Source organism: Dysidea avara, chromosome 7, assembly GCF_963678975.1.
Source record: "Dysidea avara chromosome 7, odDysAvar1.4, whole genome shotgun sequence".
In the NCBI taxonomy this organism is placed as follows: domain Eukaryota; kingdom Metazoa; phylum Porifera; class Demospongiae; order Dictyoceratida; family Dysideidae; genus Dysidea; species Dysidea avara.
The window spans coordinates 16224353-16249376 of NC_089278.1; the positions used below are offsets into that span (position 1 = coordinate 16224353).

Below are 25024 nucleotides of genomic sequence, written 5' to 3' on the forward strand. Positions count from 1 at the left end.
TAGCTAGCTAGACATAAAAAGTAAACAAACTAAACTTTAAAATTTTGAAAGGAAACAGGGATTGATATAATCAAGAGTTTATAATGGTGTAGGGTCCCTAACACATTATAAACTCTTGATATAATATATACATAGCTACTACAAAAAGTAAAGAAAAACAAGCTCAAAAATGTTACAGCTGAAATGAGAAACGATCCAGCAATAAAAGGTACGGAAACAAGATTAGACGACTACTTGCTAAAATGAGATACTTTGATCCCTACTTTTGGCTAATTTGATGGTCTCATTCAAGATGTTAGCCAAAAGTAGGTATTAAAGTATGTCTCATTTTAGCAAGTAGTCATCTAATTTTGTTTCCTTACTTTTTATTGTTGGATCATTTCTCATTTCAACTGTAACATTTTTGAGCTCGTTTTTCTTTACTTTTGTAGCATGTATATTATATCAATCCTTACTTCCTTTCAAATATTAATTTTTAAAAAATATCTATAGTATATATATATATATATGTCAAGCCACTTTTTGCTTGGGCTAAAACTACTTTATCATGGATGTTCACCAATCAAAAATAGTGGAGAGCAAGGATCACAGTAATAAAAACTAACCTATTTTTGAATCCACACAAGAGTTCAATTTTATTTCCTAGTAAATTAGTATGATTGTGTTGAAGTGTTATAGTGCATGATCCATAGTGAATCAAAAGTTCCAACATTTGTTTCTATAGTATAGTTTTCATAGCATTTCTTTTCAGTGTGCATCTTCAAAATGATTAAACATTGCCCTACTTTTGTACAGGCTACAATACAAATCAATTTTTACTTGAAGTGATCAATATGCAAGCTTTTGTGCAAGTTATTAGTCTTCTTCTTCACCGGTACTTTGCCACACAACAATTGTGACAATATAGAGCACAAAATATGTATGTACTTCAAATTTGTTTAGTTTGAACCCCCTCCTCCCAGTCTCAGTTGTAAAAACTAGTTTTTAGCCACTGATTTTCCCCACATTTCTTCTTATCTATACAGACACAATGAATTATAAATGTATAGTATTGCATGTTTTATTTGAACACTAGAAGCTCCATTGGTAGATCTATGAAATCATATAAAGTTTTACTACTGTATAAAGCAGTGGTTAAACATGAAATTTCATTTATACGGTAGAAATTAAGTGAGGAGAACAGCCAAGATAGCAGTGACTCAGTGTTTAAGGATCTGGGTATTGGGCGTGGGGGACCTTGACTCTTTGTGCACTTTTTTAAACCCAGCGGTGACTGCTCCATTAGAGTATCTTAACCCCATGATTTATTTTTACTTTATAATTCTGTAGCTGTAACTTCATTGATTTTCAAACCATCACAGGCACTGCTATGTTGATCAGCCTATGTATACACACCAAATTTAAAATTATTCCTATACATGGTTTACCCTATAGCTGTGACAAAAATTTGATCTTTTCTTACACAAGTAAAATTTAATTTTAACACTGTGTACATTTATCAGATTCATAGCAAACTTAGTATGATAACTTGCTCTTTATTTGCACCAAAGTTCAGTTACACATTTGCAATTTTTGCAATGCATGTAAATAGAAATCTAAGCCTCCGTAGACCCCTCAGGCTAAAGAAAAATAAACAAAAATTTGAATTTGTCCATACTTCTCTTATACAAACGGTTGGTGTGAATTGAATTAAATTTGCTGTGTGGCCTGCTCTATCTGGTGGATAGCTATAATGCAAAAATGGTGTGCTTTAGATAAGGTGGTGATGGAGCTATACATGCATAAAAATTGCATTTTCTTTCTTCCTCAATATATACCCATGGTGTTATGCACCAACTTTCTTGGCCACATGACACACTAACTATGTGTCTTTGAAGAAGTGATCATGAGTATGCAAGCTGCAAAGACAATACACTGTTGATCTGGTCATGTAATGTGCACAGGATAGGAGGCCTTTGTGATGCCAGCATGATTATAACATAGAACGTAGAATTACACATGGACAAGAAAGAGTGATGAAAAACATGCCACATGTAATTGTCTGTACAACACGACGATATTCATTGCATGCATGGTGAGACTGAAGCCAAAGTCTGCTTTCCACCACTCTCTATTTGTACAGCCTTGGAAATTCAAACTGAATTTTAGGTCTTTGTTGATTTCATGCAGTGAATATGAACACAAGCCACTTGTATACCCTGCTGTAACCTCTCTTGGATACAGCAAGTGAGACATCATCTACCTTCACTGGATGCATTATAGGTAGCTGTGTCTGTCAGTGACAAGGAATATAGTGGCACATATTAGGCAAGCAAGGGGTGCATGCTTCATGCTTTGCAGTACTGCTATATTCAGAATACGAGAGAATGGTTGAGGGTATAAATGAAGGTAAGCATCAATTCTGGTGGAACTTGCCTGTATCTCAAGTTGTGACCATCTATGTGTACTGGGTTTGTTTGGGTGGATATGATTGAATAACTTATCCTATTCATCTGGGAGGATTGAGTATTAGTCAGGACTTCTGACATGGTGTAAGCATCTTATCTCAGTAGTTGTTTGAACACCAAGGATTTGATTTGTTAATTGGAGGACATGCAGAGGGATGATGATTAATTTTAAGTTGGTGAGAGAAAACTTGGCACAGGAAAACTTGATTAACTTACTCCCATTGTCTTTCAACTTTTCTCCTGCTCGACAGACAGAGCTACAATCTTATATTGATGACTCAGAAGTTGTTTCAAAAAAACTATATATGTGATCAAGCTTGTTTGCTAGCTTGATCAGAAAAGTTGCCCCTTGCTCTCAACTTGGACAGTTCACTGATCATTTTGAGGATCACCTAATTTGATGTGGTTATGGTCCACTGCACATGTGATGGCACAAAGCACCTTGTGACCTTATCTGTTATGAACTATTAGAGGACAATTCAGATGTGCATAGGGAACAGATGGTGTCTGGAAACTCTTAAAACAATTTTGGAACCTTCTAGCATATGTAGATCCTTTGCAGACTTCCACTGTTCAAAATTGTCATTTTACAGGCAAGGCTTTTCATCACCTCATTGAATGACTGAGTGTTCAATAATGCTGCTACAATGCCAAAATTATTGCATTTTGGGCTCTTCATCCTCACTTACTGTATATAATTGGTTACAGGGCTGCCCAGTTGGAGAGGATGATTGGCTAGTAGATTTGCCCTATGTTACTGGTTATGTTGGTGCTCATGAACAGGATTTGCAAGAGGATTGTGGGGAAAAGAAGCTATGCATATGACCTCCTACTGTTTGTGACTCCCCTATTGGTGATGTTTCTAGTACTGATGTTAGTGATTGCTTGTCACCAGAAGGTTTTAGTCACTTGTTGTAGCAGAAGTTCCTTTGGAGTTCTGAGATTTCAGAGCTGTAGCCAGACTTTATCTAGGTAGGTTCTTTAGATGAAAAGGTGGACCTTTTGTGCAGTGCAGCTTGGGAGTCTGAGGGCATGCCACCAGGAAAATTCAGGGATAAAAATACTGATAAGGTTTTGGGTGACATTTCATGCACTAAAATGTTAGGTTAGACTTTTGCTACTGAACTTTTTTTACTAAAATAGTGGATCTTTTTACTAAAAATGTGGACCTTTTCACTCAAATTGTGGATCTTTTGCTGAAATCATGGACCTTTTTCTTCAGACCCTCCTACGGGCCTGGATTTAGATGTCCAAGACTAAGCTGAGTTAGTGTTAGATCATTTTTACTCACAGTTGATTTCAAATCCAAAGAGAGTGCACCAAAGAAGAAAAGAGGACCATAGGCTATTGACAAGACCATTTCCTCCGTTTTTGAGCAAATGTCAGACTATAAAATTTTACTCACTTGTTTATTAAATAATGTGCAGCTTCAGTTTGAAGATACATGTGCATACATTACATTTAACAAAGCTACCTATTATCTGATTAAAGAGTTAACGTTGCCACTATGTTGTTAATTTGCTGAGAAAATTAATGATTTCAACTGTTGTTTAAAGATTGGTAATGATGGTTGCTTGATAAGTTCTTGAGATAGCAAGTATGATTGTGTCTCTTCAGCATCTCCTAGGCTCAATCAACTGCACAAAATTGTACACTATCCCACTAGAGTCATGGATCTACTTTCTGCAAACACAATATCCACCAGACAATTTAAAATTTACATCAACATTGTTTGTCGTTCCAGTAAGCTCCCGTACCAGAAAAGTTTTTCCCTAATACCATAAGAGAGTGGATCAATCTATCAAATGATACAGCAATCAATTTAGTAACAACTGTAACTAATTATGCATTATATGTACCCATTTGTAATCTGGGTCACTTGATGTCTTGACCCAGTACCCAATCATAATCACAACAATTATACTGAGGTACTAATATTTTCACATGTGGTTATTTATTTACATAATGTAACAGTATCCCGTAAATATGCGTGCTTTAGGATTCTTCTGAAGACCTCAACAGGCTGGCTTGTTATTATGTACCTATCAATGTCAAGCCCCATCCCCACCCCCGGGAATCTCCATACACCTACTGGGGATTTGACATCTACATTATTTGACAGTGACAGTTTGCGGAACCAAAAATCCCCTAGAAACCCCTCTATTGAGGTGGGGACATAGTAAGGTTTAGACAAGCTTCTAGCCCCTATACTGGGGAATTTGACACTAGACTTTGTCAAATGTATCAACTATACCGGTCGTAAGTGGTCCTTCATTTCCTGACATGAGTGACATACTGATTGATGTTAATGGCGTGGCCCAACTACTATCTAATCTAGACCCACTACATGCCCAGATAGAATTCCAACAAGGTTTAAAATGTTTGCAATAGAATTAGCTCCTTGCCTCACATTACTGTACCAAGCATCATTGAATCAGGGCATAGTGTCTGTTGATAGGAAAAAAGCTTTTGTGGTTCCTGTTTACAAGAAGGGAGATCGCTCATTATCAGTAAACTATCGCTCAATATCACTTACATGTGTTGTATGCAAAGCACTTGAGCATGTTATCTCAACTAATATCCACTCACATCTTAATAGACATGACATCCTTATTGACCAGCAACGTGGTTTTAGAAGTGGAAGATCATGTGAGACTCAGTTAATTGGCACTATCAACGACTATGCGGAAACTTTAAATCATTCGGGCCAAATTGATGCCATTTTTTAGATATGTCAAAAGCCTTTGACACCATACCATTAAAGAGATTAAGTTGTAAACTTTCTCACTATGGTATTCGTGGATGTACCCTCAAGTGGATAGAAAATTTGCTTACTGGTAGATCTCAACAAGTAGTTGTAAATGGCGAGTACAGTGATTCAACTACAGTGATTTCTGGAGTTCCACAAGGTTCAATACTTGGCCCATTATTATTCCTTTGCTATATCAACGACATTGCTCAAAACCTTACATCTAAAGTTCAACTATATGCTGATGACACCTTAATCTATTGTAATATTTTGAATGAACAGGACGTTGTTGCTCTTCAGAATGATTAGAGTACAATAAAGAAGTGATCTATAGACTGGCATATGTCCCAAACAAATCTGAATTTCTAAGAATTATGAACAAAGTCAACTACATTTCATCTGATTACTATTTGAGAAATTGCCAAATACCCTTAGTTGATCATGTAAAATATCTGGGGGTGATTATTGAGCTAAATCTGTAAGAGGGTTTTTACAACATAACTTATGTAAATGTCCTAGTCACGTACGTATGTTTGCCTCATATTGGACTACACCTGCAGTATATGTTCACCATACCATCAACACAACATATCTAAAATTGAGATGGTACAGAGAAGGGCAGCACGTTTTTGACTGATAATTATGACTGGAATGTCAGTGTGACAGATATGCTGCAACATCTGCAGTGGGAGCCCTTACAAGATAGACAAAATAGCTTCCGTGCCATCACAATGTATAAAATAGTTAACAATTTAATTGACATCAATCCAACTGAAGGATGCTTACAGCTAACTAACAGTATTACCAGGGGTCATCCACTCCGACTCACACAGTTGCAAACCAATGTTGACTCTTATAAATGTTATTTTATCCTCATGCTATTAGACTCTGGAACAGCTTGCCAACCAATGCAGTGACATCAACTAGCCTTGAACCTTTTAAAAGTAAATTGAACATGTAACTACCTTAAATACTTAACTACCTTTTCCCATTTTCTTTTTGTACAATTAGGCCCCTATTTGGTGATTATTAGTTTCTTATCCAGTCTTTCTAATTATTATGATGCGGGCAGGAGGGCATTACCATTAGGCCATTATACTATTTATACACTATTGTACAGACCTTGTCCAAATTGTCTTTCTTTCCTCGCACAAATTTACATTGGTTTTTAGCTGCAATCATGCTCTATCGACTTAATCATAGCGTGATTTCAGTTGGCTGTTGAAAAACAGAATCCACTGCAGTGATTTTCCAAGGAAAACGGCAATGCATAGTGCACTGTAGTGTTAATTTTAAAAACACAATCTAGTTTCAATGTAAATTGTGATGGTTTGGTATCATGTGTTCTTCTGAGCATGCACAGGGTAAATAATGGCTTACCATGCGGGTGGCCTAAGAAGGATGCGGGCGGTGGATGAGAAACTAATAATCACCAAATAGGGGCCTTACACTCAATTTTGAGTTTGTACAGTAATGATACTGTATTCCCCCACCCCGGGGGGTGGAGCTTGAAATTGATAGGTGCATTAGTGCGGTTACAACTATAGCTTACTGATATTGGTCGCTGCTGATGAGGCATCGTTCACACACGGACTGTCAAATTCACATATAGCCATCATATACTGTGTTGACAAAAAAAACCGGGAGGACCGGCACGGCTAGCTAACTGTCAGCACTTCAGTGCGCAGTTTATTCCCAGCAGCGCTCATCCAGTATCGCCGTCGTGCATACACAATGTGTGAGCGGCTTGGCACGTTTCACTCTTTCAGCGCAAACAAAGTGGTCATCTGCTGCTTGTACATCGTCGTACTTTCAGTACGGTAAAAAAAAACTTTCTTACGACAAAATGGCAACAACGCATGCAGCCATGCACGTGACTTTTTGCGAAAGGGCCACGCCTTTACTAGATATTAAAGCACGACCACAGCTAGTTAAGATAAAGATTTCTTGTTGCAACTTGGCTAAACAGTATAGATTAGTTTAGATAGTAATGGCTCACGAAGGATCCAACACCTCATGGATACTACATGTAACTCTAACTATTTATAATAGCTATCGTAGACTAGCTATCCGGTAATTTTCCCCGTATAGTATAGCTAACTGCGTTCCGGTTATTTTGGGTGGGTCGGCAACAGGCCTTCAACAAAATGATGGGGTGTGGAACCAGTACACAATCGGGCCAGCCCGAAAAAACGAAAGATGGAAACAAACCTCTGGATCCCTTGTACGATCTGATCATGGACGAAAACTTGGCGAAGAACGAATATCCTGAAGAAAAGCTTAACGCCATGCGAGCAATGGAAAACCCGAGTTTGGTATCAAAAATTTGCACTAAAGAGATTTGGGACAAATACAAGGACGTAGTGTCATCGGGACCCGGAAAGTGGACCCTAGCGCGCGCTATCAACACCGGCGTTATGAACCGTGACAGTTTCGTAGGTTGTCATGCTGGAGATCGTGAATCTTACGATGACTTCAAAGATTTGTTCTATCCAGTTATTGAAGGATATCACAAAGGGTTCAGTATGGAAAAGGGAGGTCTCCTTGCAGGCACACCGTCTGAGCGTATGGACCCTAGTAAAATCACTGTTGACCTCAGTGACAGTGCCAAATCCAAGATAGTGTCAACACGCATCAGGATTGCCCGAAACCTTGCCATGTTTCCTTTAAACCCTGGTGGTACCCGGGAGAGTCGTATAGAAGTTGCGGAGCTTATGCGTAAGGTTTATGACACCATTCCAGAAGGAGATGAACTGAAAGGTGAAATGTTCCTACATTCTACAATGTCAGATGAGCAGAGGCAGAAATTAATTGATGACCACTTCCTTTTCCGAGGAGCAGATGAAATGCAAGCTGCAAGTGGATACCACCAGTACTGGCCAATTGGACGTGGAGTATACCATAACAAAGAGAAGACGTTCATCAATTGGATCAATGAAGGTGACCATATCAGGATTATCAGTATGCGCAATGGTGGTGATGTAAAGAGGGTATTTTCGCTGCTATCTAAAGGTGCAAAGATGATTGAAGACGGTGTTAAAACTGTCACTGGTAAATCTGAAGCTTTTATGATGCACCCAAAGTTTGGAGCTGTCACGTGCTGCCCTTCCAACCTTGGAACTGGCATGCGAGGTTCTGTACATGTATTGATTCCTAAGCTGATTGCTGCATGGGGCTTTGAGAAGATTGATGAAGAATGTCGCAAACGACATTGCCAGGCACGTGGATCCACTGGTGAGCGCACAAAAGTGATAGACCGTGTCGACATCAGTAACTGGCGTCGTATTGGTCTCCCTGAATATGAGCTGGTTGAGGATATGATCAACTGCGTTAATTGGTTGGTAGAACAAGAAGATGGTCTGCCTTAGTTTGTTATACTAGATTACTGTAGAACCTTAAAAAAGGACTTTACCTATTTTTCTATTCTTTTTACTAGAGCTTATTTTCTGTACATGTTTATATATCTATTTTTGTGTGTTTATATATTATTATAATTGTTTTCATTATTGTAAACAGCTAGGAGCAATCTTTGGATATGTAGCTACAGTAGTTTTAATTATTGGATCTGGTCATAAAAGTAAGTTTGGTAGCATTGTAGCTACTGGTACTCATGAAAACTCCTGGTATTAAATGTAACAAGAGTGAATATAGCTAATCAGAGAGCCCTCCCTTTCCTGAATCAAGTTCATGCCTGTCAAGAATGCAATGCTTCGTTTATATATGCACACCAGAAAGCTACAAGTATGTATGCCACCTGTATGCATAAGTGAAAGACCACCTATGAAAAGGAAAGTCTGGAAATGGACTGTGAAACTGGTACTTCAGATAAAACATGTCTGACTACATTTTTACAATTGCTAAAGTTGCAAAGAGGTAGAATCCCTTGACGCAGAACATGGTTATGATGGTTTTGAAAAGAACTAACCTGTCTTCATGATTGCAACCATTGACCCATATGAAGTGCCTAGCTACATCACAGTGTTGGTTACCTTTGTGGTCACAACACAATTAGTGGCTTCATTTGTGGGTAAGAATCCAGTCATGCATGTATTATCACTTCATCATCGCCTTTTACAAATACCTTGTCAGTCAGTAGTACAGTCCTTACAAATTGCTTTAGAAACAGCTAGCAATGGACCTTATCCTAGTTGACGTCATAATTGACAAAATGGCCAAGTTAGTGTGGGGACTTCGTCACGTTTTTATTCGTAGTAACTAATGAGCCTTATTTTTGGCTTTCACAACATGGGAACATTGAATAATGAAGGTAAGGCTAGTTGGCGTGATGTGGCGGTGCGAAATAATCCCACCAGACCTAAGTTTTGATACGGATATAAAATGGTGCGCATTTGTCTTGTAAATAAGTATATATGCCTCACCTTGCCCCTTGTTGCTGTATATTAACGTTATCACAGCAAAACGCCACACCAATACAAAGTCCCACACTATCACCGCCATTTTTACGTTATGACGTCATTGCGGATAAGCTATATATACATATTTTGCGAAGCCGTAGCTAATGCCTTATTAGCTAGCAACCCAGTTTTATGAGTTGATCGATTTTAGCATTGGCTACCTGCTATATTATCAATCTAATCTTTCTTCCTTTAGCCTCGTTCTCAGCGGATTCTTATGTAGGCGCCACAATTAACACGAGATGTGACCAAAATATAGCGCACTTAATTTTCCCGAGTTTAAGCGTATAATATAGAAGTATTGTCCCCACCCGCCCACTCGTTCGATCACCTTCGCGTGATCGAGGCGTGGGAGGTAGGGGACGAGACCTTATATGTAACTATAGTCTCGTGCGCCCGATCCTTGTTTCAGTTACATGCGATGATATGTGGTATGCATGACTGGAGCTATACCGGAAGACAACGAACATGCACAGTTCGCTCTTTTTGTTATTTGCTGATAGGTAACGCTGCATGGCCAGACCGGTTATTCTCGTTATCATTGGTGAGAGAAATGCATTTTAGTTACCAATACTTTTATAGTAACAGAGTAATCAATGACTGGAATTCATTACCCCAATCTATTGTTGATTCTCCCTCTGTCAATGATTTTAAAACACTGCTGGACAGACACTATAGTAATTGCTTATTTGATTTTGTATAGTAATTAGAATAGCTAAGTACATAATAATTATTAATTTTGTTTATGGATGTACAGGCATAAGCCTTTATCCTTAAAATACAAATACAAATACAAATACAAATACAAATACAAATACTGAGTGGTCTGTCCACGCAAGGCGCGCAGTTAGTGTATTATTTTTACGGAGTGTCTATGTCCACCGGTATACTGGTGGATATAAGAGCCACCTATCAGCTATTGACGCGGATGTGGTATGCTCCAAGCATTCGACTTTGGGGCACGCGTCTAGTAGTGCTCCGAGCATTCCACTTACCTTCCACTTTAGGGGACGCGCCTAGTAGTTGCCCCGAGCATTCGACTTTAGGGGATGCGAAAAGTAGTGTTAACATTAGGTTAGGGTCGGGTTCAGCTTTGGTTCCTTCTTCATTAATAATATAGTACACCCTTGTGGTTTGCTACTATAGTTGCATTTATAATGTAGAAAACAAAAGAAGGCGGTATAGCTGGCAGCAGTGGCTCAGTGGTAGGCCCCATGACTCAAGTGCGGAGGGTCTGGGGTTGGAGATCTGCTTTAACCCAAAAAATTTTTTCGTTTTGCAGTACCTTTTTTGGCAATTTTTTTTTTTTGGTTCACCAGTGGCAATAGCAACGGCTTTTTTAAAAAGATGTCCGATATAGACTAGCTAAGATGATCTAATCCAAAACAGCCAAGCTGTAAAAAAAGAGTGCGGCCCTGAGAAAGGCTATGGTGAAAAAAGATGTGAAATCCAAGGTGGCGGCCAAGAAATGGCTGTGATGGTAGGTTAATGGTAAAAATTTTAATAACGACAATTCAAGTGAATTTTGTGCCAAGACCAAGCGGCACCAAATTCACCTGAATTGTTGTTATTAAAATTTTTACCATTAACCTACCATCACAGCCATTTCTTGGCCGCCACCTTGGATTTCACATCTTTTTTCACCATAGCCTTTCTCAGGGCCGCACTCTTTTTTTACAGCTTGGCTGTTTTGGATTAGATTTCACTTCTTTTTGTATTTGTATACCCCAAAGCCGGCCTATGGCTGGCTTTAGGGCTTTTTAACCTGTCATTTTTTCTTTACTACAGGAAGAAGAAAAGATGAAGCAGGATGATTTCTTTGTAGCTGACCTCTCTGCAAGGTGATCCTTCTAGCTGATCTCTCTACCAGATGACTTGCTTGTAGCTGAACTCTCTACAGGGTGATTTGTTTGTAGCTGAACTCTCTACAAGGTAACGTATTCTAGCTGATCTTTCTACAGGGTGATTTGTTTGTCTCTACAGGGCAATTTGTTTGCAGCCTCTACATGGTAGTTTCTTTGTAGCTGAACTCTCTACAATGTAACTTCTTCTAGCTGAACTCTCTACAGGGTAACTTGTTTCTAGCTGAACCCTCTACAGGGTGATTTGTTTGTAGCTGAACTGTCTACAAGGTAACTTCTTCTAGCTGATCTTTCTACAGGGTGATTTGTTTGTCTCTACAGGGAAATTTGTTTGCAGCTGAACTCTCTACATGGTAGTTTCTTTGTAGCTGAACTCTCTACAATGTAACTTCTTCTAGCTGAACTCTCTACGGGTGACTTGTTTGTAGCTGAACCCTCTACAGGGTGATTTGTTTGTTGCTAAACTCTCTACAAGGTAACTTCTTCTAGCTGATCTTTCTACAAGGTGATTTGTCTGTAGCTGAATTGTCTACAGGGAAATTTGTTTGCTGCTGAACTCTCTACATGGTAGTTGCTTTGTAGCTGAACTCTCTACAATGTAACTTCTTCTAGCTGAACTCTCTACAGGGTGACTTGTTTCTAGCTGAACTCTCTACAGGGTGATTTGTTTGTAGCTGAACTCTCTACAAGGTAACTTCTTCTAGCTAAACTTTCTACAGGGTGATTTGTTTGTAGCTGAATTGTCTACAGGGCAATTTGTTTGCAGTTGAACTCTGTACATGGTAGTTTCTTTGTAGCTGAACTCTCTATAATGTAACTTCTTCTAGCTGAACTCTCTACAGGGTGACTTGTTTCTAGCTGATCTCTCTACAATGTAACTTCTTCTAGCTGAACTCTCTACAGGGTGACTTGTTTGTAGCTGAACCCTCTACAGGGTGATTTGTTTGTAGCTGAACTGTCTACAAGGTAACTTCTTCTAGCTGATCTTTCTACAAGGTGATTTGTCTGTAGCTGAATTCTCTACATGGCAATTTGTTTGCTGCTGAACTCTCTACATGGTAGTTTCTTTGTAGCTGAACTCTCTACAATGTAACTTCTTCTAGCTGAACTCTCTACCGGTGGCTTGTTTCTAGCTGATCTCTCTACAGGGTGACTTGTTTCTAGCTGAACTCTCTACAGGGTGATTTGTTTGTAGCTGAACTCTCTACAAGGTAACTTCTTCTAGCTGATCTTTCTACAGGGTGACTTGTTTGTCTCTACAGGGAAATTTATTTGCAGCTGAACTCTCTACATGGTAGTTTCTTTGTAGCTGAACTCTCTACAATGTAGCTGAACTCTCTACAGGGTGACTTGTTTGTAGCTGAACCCTCTACAGGGTGATTTGTTTGTTGCTAAACTCTCTACAAGGTAACTTCTTCTAGCTGATCTTTCTACAAGGTGATTTGTCTGTAGCTGAATTCTCTACAGGGCAATTTGTTTGCTGCTGAACTCTCTACATGGTAGTTTCTTTGTAGCTGAACTCCCTACAATGTAACTTCTTCTAGCTGAACTCTCTATAGGGTGACTTGTTTCTAGCTGAACTCTCTACAGGGTGATCTGTTTGTAGCTGAACTCTCTACAAGTTAACTTCTTCTAGCTGATCTTTCTACAGGGTGATTTGTATGTAGCTGAATTCTCTACAGGGCAATTTGTTTGCAGTTGAACTGTGTACATGGTAGTTTCTTTGTAGCTGAACTCTCTACAATGTAACTTCTTCTAGCTGATCTCTCTACAGGGTGACTTGTTTCTAGCTGAACTCTCTACAGGGTGATTTGTTTGTAGCTGAACTGTCTACAAGGTAGCTTCTTCTAGCTGATCTTTCTACAAGGTGATTTGTCTGTAGCTGAATTCTCTACAGGGAAATTTGTTTGCTGCTGAACTCTGTACATGGTAGTTTCTTTGTAGCTGAACTCTCTACAATGTAACTTCTTCTAGCTAAACTCTCTACAGGGTGACTTGTTTCTAGCTGATCTCTCTACAATGTAACTTCTTCTAGCTGAACTCTCTACAGGGTGACTTGTTTGTAGCTGAACCCTCTACAGGGTGATTTGTTTGCAGCTGAACTCTCTACATGGTAGTTTCTTTGTAACCGAACTCTCTACAATGTAACTTCTTCTAGCTGAACTCTCTACAGGATGACTTGTTTCTAGCTGATCTCTGTACAGGGTGACTTGTTCCTAGCTGAACTCTCTACAGGTGATCTGTTTGCAGCTGAACTCTCTTACATGGTGGTTTCTTTGTAGCTGAACTCTCTACAAAGTGACTTCTTCTAGCTGATCTATCTACAGGATGGCTTGTTTCTAACTGAACTCTCTACAGTGTGATCTGTTCATAGCATAACTTTCTACTGGGTGATTTGTTTGTAGCTAAACTCTTTGCATGATTGTTTCTTTGTAACTGAACTCTCTACAAGGTAACTTCTTCTAGCTGATCTCTCTACAGGGCAATTTGTTTGTAGCTGAATTCTCTACAGGGTGATTTATAATTATTTGAGCTGAACTCTCTACATGATGGCTTCTTTGTAGCTGAACTCTCTATTAGGTACCTTCTTCTAGCTGATCTGACTACAGGGTGACTTGTTTGTAGCTGAATTCCCTACAGAATAACTTGCAATGTAATATAACTGAGTAAATTATACATGCAGCTGAATGCTTTATTAGGGTGACTGTTCTATTAGAGTATCTCGATCTCGCATTTGCTGCACGTAGTTGCCTTTCGAATCATAACTCAGTGATTTGTAATCCGATTCTTCTGTACTACTACAAGAACTTTCTATGATGATTATTCCAGCTACATACTGATTTTCAGCTCGTTGCTCTAAGCGGTTTGCCTGGTAGACACGAAAACTAATAGTTTTTTTATTCATAAAAATCGATCGCGTAATTTTGACACAGGTTGGGTTTTGTATCATATCTCCATGATCTTTATCCCGATTCCTTTCAAACCACAAAAAGGCACTCCTACGATGGTTGCTCCATCCACATATCAATTTTCAACTGATTCTTCCAAGGCGTTTACCCTGTAGGCGTGACAGACCTTCGACCTTATTTTACGCAAATAATCGGTCATAACTCCGTGAATGTTCATCGGATTCCTACCAAAGTTGGTACGGAGATCCGCCTTAATGAGCCCTTTAAATGTGCCAAATTTCAGCCCAATCCGAGCACGCATTCGTGTTTTATGGCGAATTTTGCGAAGTGTGCGAAATGAAGAAGATGAAGAAGAAAAAAACGAAGAAATTAAAACGAAATTTTGTTCGCTCGTATCTCGGAAATGGCTGGAGCGATTTTCTTCAAATTTGGTATGTAGACTCCCCTAACTGGGCGGCACGTCTCTAGCAAATTTGGTTCCAATCGGATAAGGAATCACAGAGCTACATAGGTGTGAAAATTGCGTTTTCTTTCTTCCTGTTAATATACTCACGGTGTGGCGCGCCGGCTTCTTGGGCCGCACGACACACTATCGTGTGTCTTGATCTGTGCGACAACTGATCTTTGCACAACAAGTGTTGGGGTGGTATTAAAGCGGTGGGTATTAGTATGTATTAATTTCAGGAAAAAGGCACAGCCTGTGAATCAGCTCAATTACATGCATACGACTGAATCAATCATTATTAATCAGTCCAATGTTTATCTAAGAGATTCTTGAATGAAGTTAATGAATTAGCATTAAACAGTGCGATCAGGTAAACTATGGTATGTCTTCTTCACTTAGCTATTTATTAGCTAACGTATAGGGGAAACTTTGGCAGGGGGAAACTTTGACTAATAGCAAGCTAAATTGCAACTGGTGAAATATTGGCAAATTCAAGCTCAGTATTTAACTATAAAGATGCTTATCCGAGGTGCTACGAGCAATTAGCACATTAAAATGCACGCACCTTTTCTTTTGTTTGTCCCTGGAGTAATTGTAATAAGTCCCCCAAACCTCCCAACTTTGATCACCTGTAAACCTTGCTTTAAATGAGTTTTATATAATATAACTAATCTTAATAACTACTTACTCCTGGCCACTGGCACTGGATGCCAGTGGACCTTTGTATACACTAGATTTTAAGGACTACTAATGTTTATACTGTACGTATCTTGTTGTATGTATGCTGTAAAGCAAATAATAAATTAAATAAATTAAAAGTTTGGAGAATTTGTAGCAAATCGCCAAATTCGTCAATTTTTTTCCCCACCAAAGTTTCGGGGTATATTGAGTGTATTGTATTTTTTACTGTACAGAAACCTCCATATGGAGTATATAGCACAATAATAATCACACTAAAATGATAATATAGCTAAAATTAATAATTATGTTGCTTAAATAAGTTAACACCGAGTGGGCAGTAATGCTGGCAGAAAACTACATTTGGGTTAGGCAAACTCGATTACTTGTTTCTCAAGAAAATTTAAGTTTCCATGTGGATGTGGGCAGGAGGTCATTTTTCATTTTCTCTCTCCATTATTCATTATTAAACTCCAAATCAAGTTGTCTGTTACTATAAAGCATTAGCTAAAGCCTTTTAAGAACTGGTACTTACGTTTTACCACTGTTTCTGAAGTGCAAGTGAAATTTGCTGCATGTGCTATAAAATGATAGCCAACCTTCTTAGCATGAAATATGTGTGCCCGTGTTTGATAACAACAATAATGAAATTAGAGGTGTTAGGGGTAAAAAGGGATGCGGACGGGGATGAGAAACAATTAATCAGCCTTACATTGGTACAGTAACACAGATTATAATGATATCATGATGTGATTTGGTCTAAAAAGTCTGTACATTAATTCAATTACATACATACATAAATTAGATACAATAAACAAAAAATTAACTATAAATTTAAAGTCATAAAAGTGATTATCTATAACTGATTATTGAATGAAGAATTTTCCACAATATCACTCGTAAGACTGTTCTAGTCATTAGTTACTCTATACCAAAGTAGTTGACCCAACATGAATGGTAGACAGGGGCTTAATATGCGTGACCATTGGTTTGAGAAAGAGTGAAAAAGTTGGAGTGATCTGGATCAAAGTAACTATTTAACAGCTTGAAAAAAAAGTACTAAGTCACCACGTGTGTATACCTTACAAAAGAGATGATAAGTCTATGATGTCAGTTGATCTGGTCTCTTAAAAATGATATTATGTTATGTTGCACGTACCCTCAAGTTTTTGTTGGTGGAACTTTAAGTTTGCATAAAATAGTTCTTATGACAATCAACTGAGTCTGCATTAAGATAGTAGCCTCCAAAGCTATGTGTGGCTCGACCAAAGTGAATCACTTTACATTTAGTAACATTGAAATTCAGTTGCCAGAACTTGCCACACATCACACCATTTGGCTAGATTATCTAAATCAGTTTGAAGTTGTATATACATGGTCTGCATGCCAATGTAGAAATAGTTTGTATAAACTGCAAATAAAAACATATGACTTAAGATAGATCCTGGCATATCATACTAACATTCAGTGGTGTAGCCAGGAATAAATTCTTACCAAGGCAAAGTTAATACATTGACCTAATTGAAAGGGCCTGTTTCTGACTCAAATTATTCACAAATACTTTCAAGTATGCCGGGGTGGTACAACATTTGCAAGTTGACTCTCTGGTTGGATGGAAGAAACTGTTTCAGAAGACTCTGAGCATTTTTCTATATGTCATAAGTAATGCTCCAGCTTAGTTAATGCTACAGTATACCATGTTTCAATTATTAAACTAGTTTAATTGCATTCAACTGGCACAAAAACTGAATTACTAATTTGAGTGGTCAGGCCATCCGTGGACTGCAAGAAAGGTTTATAGTCATGCACACTATACTTGTTATTGATCTGATGTGATGTTTAAGTCAGAGATTATCTCTTTCATGTGATTCCCAACTGCATGTGCTAAGCATGTCAAGCTAGGGACTCTGGGAGCATGCTCCTTCAAGGAAGATTATGCTTTGAATTGACATGTGGAGGCTATTTTTTATTGTAACTGATTTGCATGATCAATTAGCTGAATGCAATACTATGCAGTTGACTCATTGGAATTTTTGAAAAGTAATTCAATAAATGTAAGTGATTCAGACCAAGCAATGTAATGAGAACGGTCGCTAATCTGTGCTGAATGCTCTATTAGAGTATATTGCGATGACTGCTCTATTAGAGCATCTCGATCTTTCACAATTTATAGAATCTGTGGCTGTAGTACTAAGCAGGGCCAGAGCCTACGCCTACGGTGACACAATGCTGGACCACTTTTCAGCTACTTGAATTACAGTAACGTTGTCTATAGTATAAACGTTTGAGTGGAAAATCAGGAGTGCCTAAACTCAGGTCTGCTCATTCTTTTGTTGAGAATTTTTACCGAGGCAGCTGCCTTGGTTGCCTCAATAGTAGCTACGCCACTGACATTAATAAGGAAAAGAAGAGGTCCTAGACTTACCACTCTTAACATATTGCCAACATGACTTTCCCCATTTAAAACAATGCTAATGTGAAACATTAATAGAAAATGAGTCTATGCCAAAGGCAACCAACTGCAGCAGCTACAATGTATGCATCATGGTCTTATGTACCATTGTCCATGTGGTTAAAAAATTTGCCTCTAGCCCTAACCTGATCGAGATTTTCACATAGTTGAAACTAAACATCTCTAGCTCTATTTGATTTGTGCTCTACTGATATTACTGATGTATTTTTAAAGAAATAGTGAACTGAAAGGGATGAAATCTATTAGAAATATTGTAGTTATAAGCCAAGGTGGAATTTTTGGGAAGCTGTACCCTTTTTCACAGCTTGGCTGTTTTGGAAGATACATATACTAGCTACATATTAAGCCTACTTTACAGCCATCAGGCTGTATGTAAGAAGTGGAAATTCGGTAGTGTGTACTGGTATAGCTGTAGGTGTAGATGACCTCCCTTGTTTCATTGCTTTTTTGTTTATATGATCCCTACTCAGATGAAAAATTCTTAACTTTACTTATAATTGTTCAATACTATTATAACTTCTGTCTTCTATAATCATGATTGTGCACATGCCTGAAAATTTTGATAAAAGTACACATCCAAAATACAAAAAGAAGTGAAATCCATTCATGTTAAGTTGTAAAAATAGGATTAAAGCCTGGGTTTGAAATAAGATCCATTTCTTTGCTGCCACCTTTGATTTCAGAACTTTTTCACCCTGACTTTTGAGGTTGCACCTTTTTTTTTACAGCTTAGCTGTTTTTGCAAGAGAGTAAATGAAAAGGAGATGATCACATGATTTTCCAAATAATTTAGCTACCGGTTTGGGGAGGGATTAGGTTATCTTGTAAACTTGAAGCTATTGTTTATGTGGTGAAAGCATGATTAGTTATAATTAATGACTCATGCAGTCAATAATAGAATACAGGAACAGTGATACACAATTTACAGAACTAATCAATGGTCAAGTAATTTGTACTTGAATTACACTATGTAAGTGATAAGGATTACACCTTTAACATGAAAGTCTCTGTATAGTATTGCATATGTATCCCACAGAGGTAGGTGATTAAAGTCTGTTTTGAAGTTGTATAGAATCTGATGTAGGGAGTTATGCTTTTTGAAGTGAGCAATCATATCCAAGCTAAACAGACAAAAACAGCTATGTGATAAATTAAAAGTATACTTGAGTTTTCACATAATTATAGCTAACAGTCTAACATGGGCAAAGGCACATAGCAGCTGTATAGCAAATCTACGAACAGTAGCAATTGGAATTATTCTACAGTGAGACCGCTTTTAACATACTCCTGAGTTAAGGACATAATGAACAATAATACAAGAGTTTGTGATATTATACAGGATTATTATATAGAAAACTATTAATACAGAAATAATGACAAAAACACTTTTGTCCTAATAGGTCTGATTCAGTACATTTTGCCTCTGAATGAGAACAACCTCTACTGCAGCAAAAATAGAGCAAAAATTCTAGATCTTGGTCCAAAATATCCATTATAAAGAGGTTCCACTGTAAATACATGCTATTGTAGCTGTTTGTACTGCCTGGATGATATATAATAATCACAAAAATGTCTAATAACTGCAAAGACTTAACTGTAGCAGTTTTAGCTAGGTACTCAAACCATATTATGTTATGTACAATTATGTCATATTCTTCTATTGTTAAACAGTTTAAGTAGCTAGAGTGTATGCATACATTTCGATAAGCTAATTTCTCTGTAAGGATGATCTTGTGTAGTTAGGTATAGCTGGTAGGGTGGTGATGACATTACCATCATGGCATGTGTAAAACTGAAAAGTATAAAGAATTTAGAAAAGGTACTAAAAGAGCAGGCAAGTGGCACACTAAGTAAGCAGAATTAAAAGTAGTTGACATTCTGTGCATTACAATTAAGGTCAGGATCATTAAGCCGTCATCCAACAATGAGAGAAATTGTCACTGGTTAGCTAATATAATAGTATAAATTTACCTATAGGAGTTGGCTTAAAATAGAGACATCTGTGATGAGAGATGTATTATTTTTTTTATACAACGTATAAGTAGACTCAGGGTTACCATGCATTGATATCCACAGGGTGGTCAGTACAGAAGCCCTGGTAAGACTAACACTATTTAATTAGCTGTAGCATGCAGAAAATTGGGGTTTCTTTGTAACCTGACAGGCATTAGCTTTTTGGGCAACTGTACCCGGCATAAAATGGCTTAAACAACGTCAACCAATCTCAATGGAAATAAGCTCAACAGATAAGCCAGAATGCTAAAGGTCATATTGTAAACAACTATAGTGATCTTAATTCCTTTTGAGCTCTAGCAGCCAAAAGATGTTGCTGGGTATTAGTGGGGATAGTTAATTTAAACAAACATTAGAAACCAATACCAAGTCAGGCCTGCTAAGGGTGGAGGAAAGATTGGTTGGAATGGTGCTAGGCGGTGGAGACGGGGGGGGGGGGCAGGGGGGCCTTGGCCCCCCCACTTTTATGTGACAAGAAAAGATCGAGATACTCTAATAGAACAGTCAGGATCTGGATACTCTAATAGAGCAGTCACAGTATTCAGAGAAGCAGTGTAGCAAGCTACTTAGTACGTATGTGTAGTAATAATATAGCTATTGTCAGCAGGCTGTGACCTTTCGTTTTTTTTTTTTTTGGTCTTCGACTTACAGTTGGCCTGGCCCCCTCAATCTTTGGCCTGCCTCATCGCCCCTGTTGTAACTGTATGTGTGTTTTGAACATCTTGATGATGATTTTCTCTCAATAATAATAATAAATAAAACCACACGAGCCCCCACAATTAGCTATGACGTGCACGTGATAATAGCGGCTATTCCTCGGTACGTATATAAGAAGACCATAATGCAATGAGTGACTATTTTCAAGATTGTGGAGTATGTCGCTTCTCAAGAGAACTGATTTCTTGGGATCAGCACCGTGGGTAAGTCATTAAATTTAATAGCAGTAGTTAAGTTAAATAGCTATGCTGTGTGTATTGATGGATAGAACCATCATTAGCTAGAACCATCATTAGCTAGAGATGTACAAACGAGAGAAGTTTAATAAGGTTATGACACAATCGGTCAGATATGACGACCCCGCACTCGCTCCTCAGAAATCATGAATCGTTCATAGTTCAGTATGTGACGGCAAACAGCTGGGACCAAGGAAGAAGATTAACCAGTGTGGCCGATAAGAAGGAAAATTGAAATATTGCAGCCATTAATAAACAGACCATATAGTTTGTGAATCACTCTTTGTTATACAACCTTTAGCCAGAAATTCATTTGAGAAACAGAAATACTGGTAGCAGGCTCGTAGGCGGGGGGGCCCTCTTGAAAAAAAGGTCCACAATTTCATTAAAAAGGGTCCACAATTTGAGTGAAAAGGTCCACAATCTGACTGCCGGAAAAGGTATACTATTTCAGTAAAAAAGTTCACTATTTTAGTATTGAAGTCCAATATTAAAGTCTAACCTAAAATTTTAGTGTTTCAAATATCACCCTAATTCAGCCTTTTCAGTCTTTTTATCAAAATTTTTCTTAGTGGCATGCCCCCAGTCTCCCAAGCTACACTACACAAAGGTCCACCTTTTTGTTTAAAGAACCTACCCAGATAAAAGTCTGGCTACAGCTCTGTAGTTAGCTATAGCTACGCCGGTATATGTGTAGCTATAGCATTTGAACAGTTCTGATAAAAGACCGCTTAAGATATCTCAGGATGAACAAGATTAACTATAAATTTAGCTAATTCTTGATGGAAGATAGCTACTTGGTAGCTAGAGATCTAGCATTGTTATTTTGATTGTGTCATAGTCATAATTAGCATTATTTAACAGCCAGCAACTATTTACTTTCTTCTAGTTGTAGTGTTTGCATGATTCTATATTATATAACTTTTAAAACTGCTCTCTAACATCTGTGAAGTAGTAAACAGCTATAGCTCTACTGTGTTCTACTGAATCATCATCAGTATGAAGTTGAGCATATATCTGGTAATATCCTGCAAAGCATTAGCTGTAGCCTAATGGTTGAAGAGAGATTCAGCATGTGTTATAGCCATAAGCCTATATAGGTCTACTAAAATTGGATATATGGCCACTGTTTAATGATTTTCTGTTTTTCATCAGTGCCCGCATGTAGTTTCACTGCCACATGTATTTTCCTATTATTAAAGATTTTTTGATACCACATTGTATGTGGAGTTATCCAAGTTAGCTAACTGTCAGTTATATACAGAGTTGAGGTATGAAAATAAGCCTATAGCTAGCTATATTGCATGTGGCAAGTATTATAGGGATAATGGATAATGGTAATGACCCGCCCGCCTGCACTGTACATTTGGAATTTTCTGATGAAAAACAGAAAATTACCAAATCGAAGTGTTGGGAAATGCACTACGTAATATTATTACTTTTGTGGTAACTAAGTAATATAACGAAATACACTATAAAATAACTCAAGTTACTTTACTTACAAATGTAACGTGTTACCTAAGTAATATAGTTACTGTAACGAGTCTAATATTACGTAATATTATTACTACAAGTAATGAAGTTACTAGTCTTGTTAGTTATCTGCTGAGTAACGCCTTGTCACAACGAAGTAACGAAGCCTACTGAATGAAACTTATTCACCAGCTTCTTACTTATAACCAAGATTTGCACATTGTCCAACAACGCAATCATGTCACATGATGAGGTGGTAGTTTCACATGTGACAGCTTAAGGATGTGGACACAAAGTAATATAATATGTAATATTGTTATAGTTACTTTGTTGTATGGGTAATATGTAACTGTAACTAAATAGTTCATTTGCAAGTAATATGTAATATGTAACTAGTTACTTTATAAATGTAACTAGTTATTTTATAAAAGTAACTTGCCCAACACTGCCAAATCGTATGTAATCTGTAATCACGCTATACTTTGGAATTTATTAAAAACCAGCAATTAATTTTGATGAAAGAGAAAGTGTGCAAATGCGACAGAATTACCGAAAAATTATGATGATCATGGTAGATCTAGGTGGGTTTTAATCAAAGCCATTTTTTAAACTTGCAGTCTAACTAGTTCAGTATTATTGTTGTGTTGACAATGCATCATAGCAAATAACCCTAAATAGCTAGTTACCACTATATTTCAGCATGCAATTGCACCCATCCATTAAGCCCTCGACTTGCAGCCCTTTACGTTTCACCTCTTATTCCTTGAAAATAATTAAGATACTCAAATAGAGCTAGCTAATAGAGCAAGTATGCAGTTTAGGAACCCTATTGTCCTGTGGTTAGCTTACAACAACAGTGACATATGTAAAAGTGTCCACGATTGTTTGCATTTGTGGTCAGGCTGTAAAATTATCAACAACCAAGTGATAATTATAGATAAACTATAGTTGGTTCCTAGAATACATGGGAATGTGCAAACGTTCTATATACATTGCAACAAACAAGTGTACTTACTGCCATAGAGTCTATATTTTATGCATATAGCTACAGTATCCAATATAGAGAATTACATACTGATTTCTTCTTTGCACTTATTATACTCGGCATGCTTATTCCTACTATCTGTAGTTGTATAACTGTGCTACTATTTCACTTTTTATTTATTTGTGTACAACTGAATGGTTTCTATTGTATGCAAACACATAATGATCTAACTCAATTTTGTAGAGATTTTTTAAATAATGCTGATTTGTTTTTACTTATTATAATTATAGATCACAGTTCTACTAGCAAATGTTATGATAACAGGTGAGAATGCATTTACATAAACACAACTAGTCATACTTTATGAGGTGTATAGTTGATCTGTACCAAAAGGGCCAAGCCATGAAAAAAGGTGTGGATGTCATCAAAATGATTATCATTGCAACCATTTCTTGGCTGCCATTTTTGATCTCACAACCTTTTTCCCTGGAATTTTGGGCAACCATACCCTTTTTTCACAGTTTGGTTGTGTTGACATAGACACATTTCTTTTTGTAATTGTAAGCCCCAAAGCCCCAAAGCCAGTCTATGCCTGGCTTTGGGCTTCCTTTTACTCGTATTTTTTTTTACTAATAGAAAGACTTTTTAATTGTTTGTAATTGTGTAATGTTATCATGTAGCAAAAGGATGATTTGTTACATAATTGAATGGTCTACACGTATGGTGACTTGTAGTGTAGCTAAACTCTCTACAGGGAAACTTCAGTGTAGCTGAACTCTCTACAGCTACAGGGTGTCTTGCAATGTAGCTGAACCCTCTACAAAGTGACGTGTTACATAACTGAACTTCCTACTGGGTGACTTGTAATGTAGCTGAATTCTTTACAGAACATAGCTGAGAAGCCATGGAGTCAGAATGTCAAAACCAAACATGTGCAATAAACACAGGATTAAGATAGCCTAATGGAGCAGCCAATCAAAATAATAAATTTGTACAATAATGCTTAGCTGTGAAAAGTGTGTGGCCATCTGGGTTTTAAAGTTGAAGGAGTAGCTAAGAAATGGCTGTATTAATGTAATACAGTAGCTATATCATAATCACCTTTGGTTTCACAACTATCTTATCATCCCCTTATTTACATCTTGCATTAATTAGCTGTTGTGATGTTGATCATGACTGCTACAAACAATTAAAATATGTACAGCAGGTTATGTATGAGCATTGCACCATTAAATTGGCATGATGCATGCATTCTTAACAGCATACAATATTCTTAGTAACTGTATTGTGTTCATGACCTTTTGCTACTGTAATTATTGAAGCTCTATTTTACCATGTACCATGTATAATTGGCAGATGTATAGCAATGTGATTAATGTGTTCTCCAAATACGACTGGGTTTTTGAAAAATGATCCAAATCACACATTAGAGTTCAAGTTGAAGAATTTAAGCCATTATAACTTGCCAAGGATATGAAATTTACACAAGTGATGCAGCAATTTATTACCTTTGAGACCACCTCCAGTACTTGTAGAGTTCCCACAAACTAGTGCATGGAGGATGGTAGGGTGAATTTCAATTCAAAATGGAGGCAGACCACGACTGAAGTCCAGACACGAGA

General features: G+C 37.6%; 2 protein-coding genes across 2 annotated transcripts in view; both read left to right on the plus strand.

Annotated features, from left to right (window-relative positions):
* Window positions 1-7285: 7285 nt before the first annotated feature.
* On the plus strand, window positions 7286-8709 carry LOC136260813 (arginine kinase Lit v 2-like). The gene has a single exon (XM_066054683.1). It carries the CDS (start codon window positions 7344-7346, stop codon window positions 8562-8564), a length of 1221 nt encoding a protein of 406 aa, XP_065910755.1. The 5' UTR covers window positions 7286-7343; the 3' UTR covers window positions 8565-8709.
* A 12165-nt stretch (window positions 8710-20874) lies between these two features.
* Window positions 20875-25024, plus strand: part of LOC136260159 (uncharacterized) — a 66301-nt gene continuing 62151 nt past the window's right edge. Inside the window, exons 1-2 of the mRNA XM_066053790.1 lie at window positions 20875-20911; window positions 23693-23726. Of these exons, the coding sequence (XP_065909862.1) occupies window positions 23717-23726 (10 nt within the window). The 5' untranslated portion in view covers window positions 20875-20911; window positions 23693-23716. The remainder of the gene's footprint in view (window positions 20912-23692; window positions 23727-25024) is intronic.

Excerpts from the sequence above, each read along its gene's own strand:
- LOC136260813 (XM_066054683.1), top strand. The coding sequence starts at position 7,344 with ATGATGGGGTGTGGAACCAGTACACAATCGGGCCAGCCCGAAAAAACG.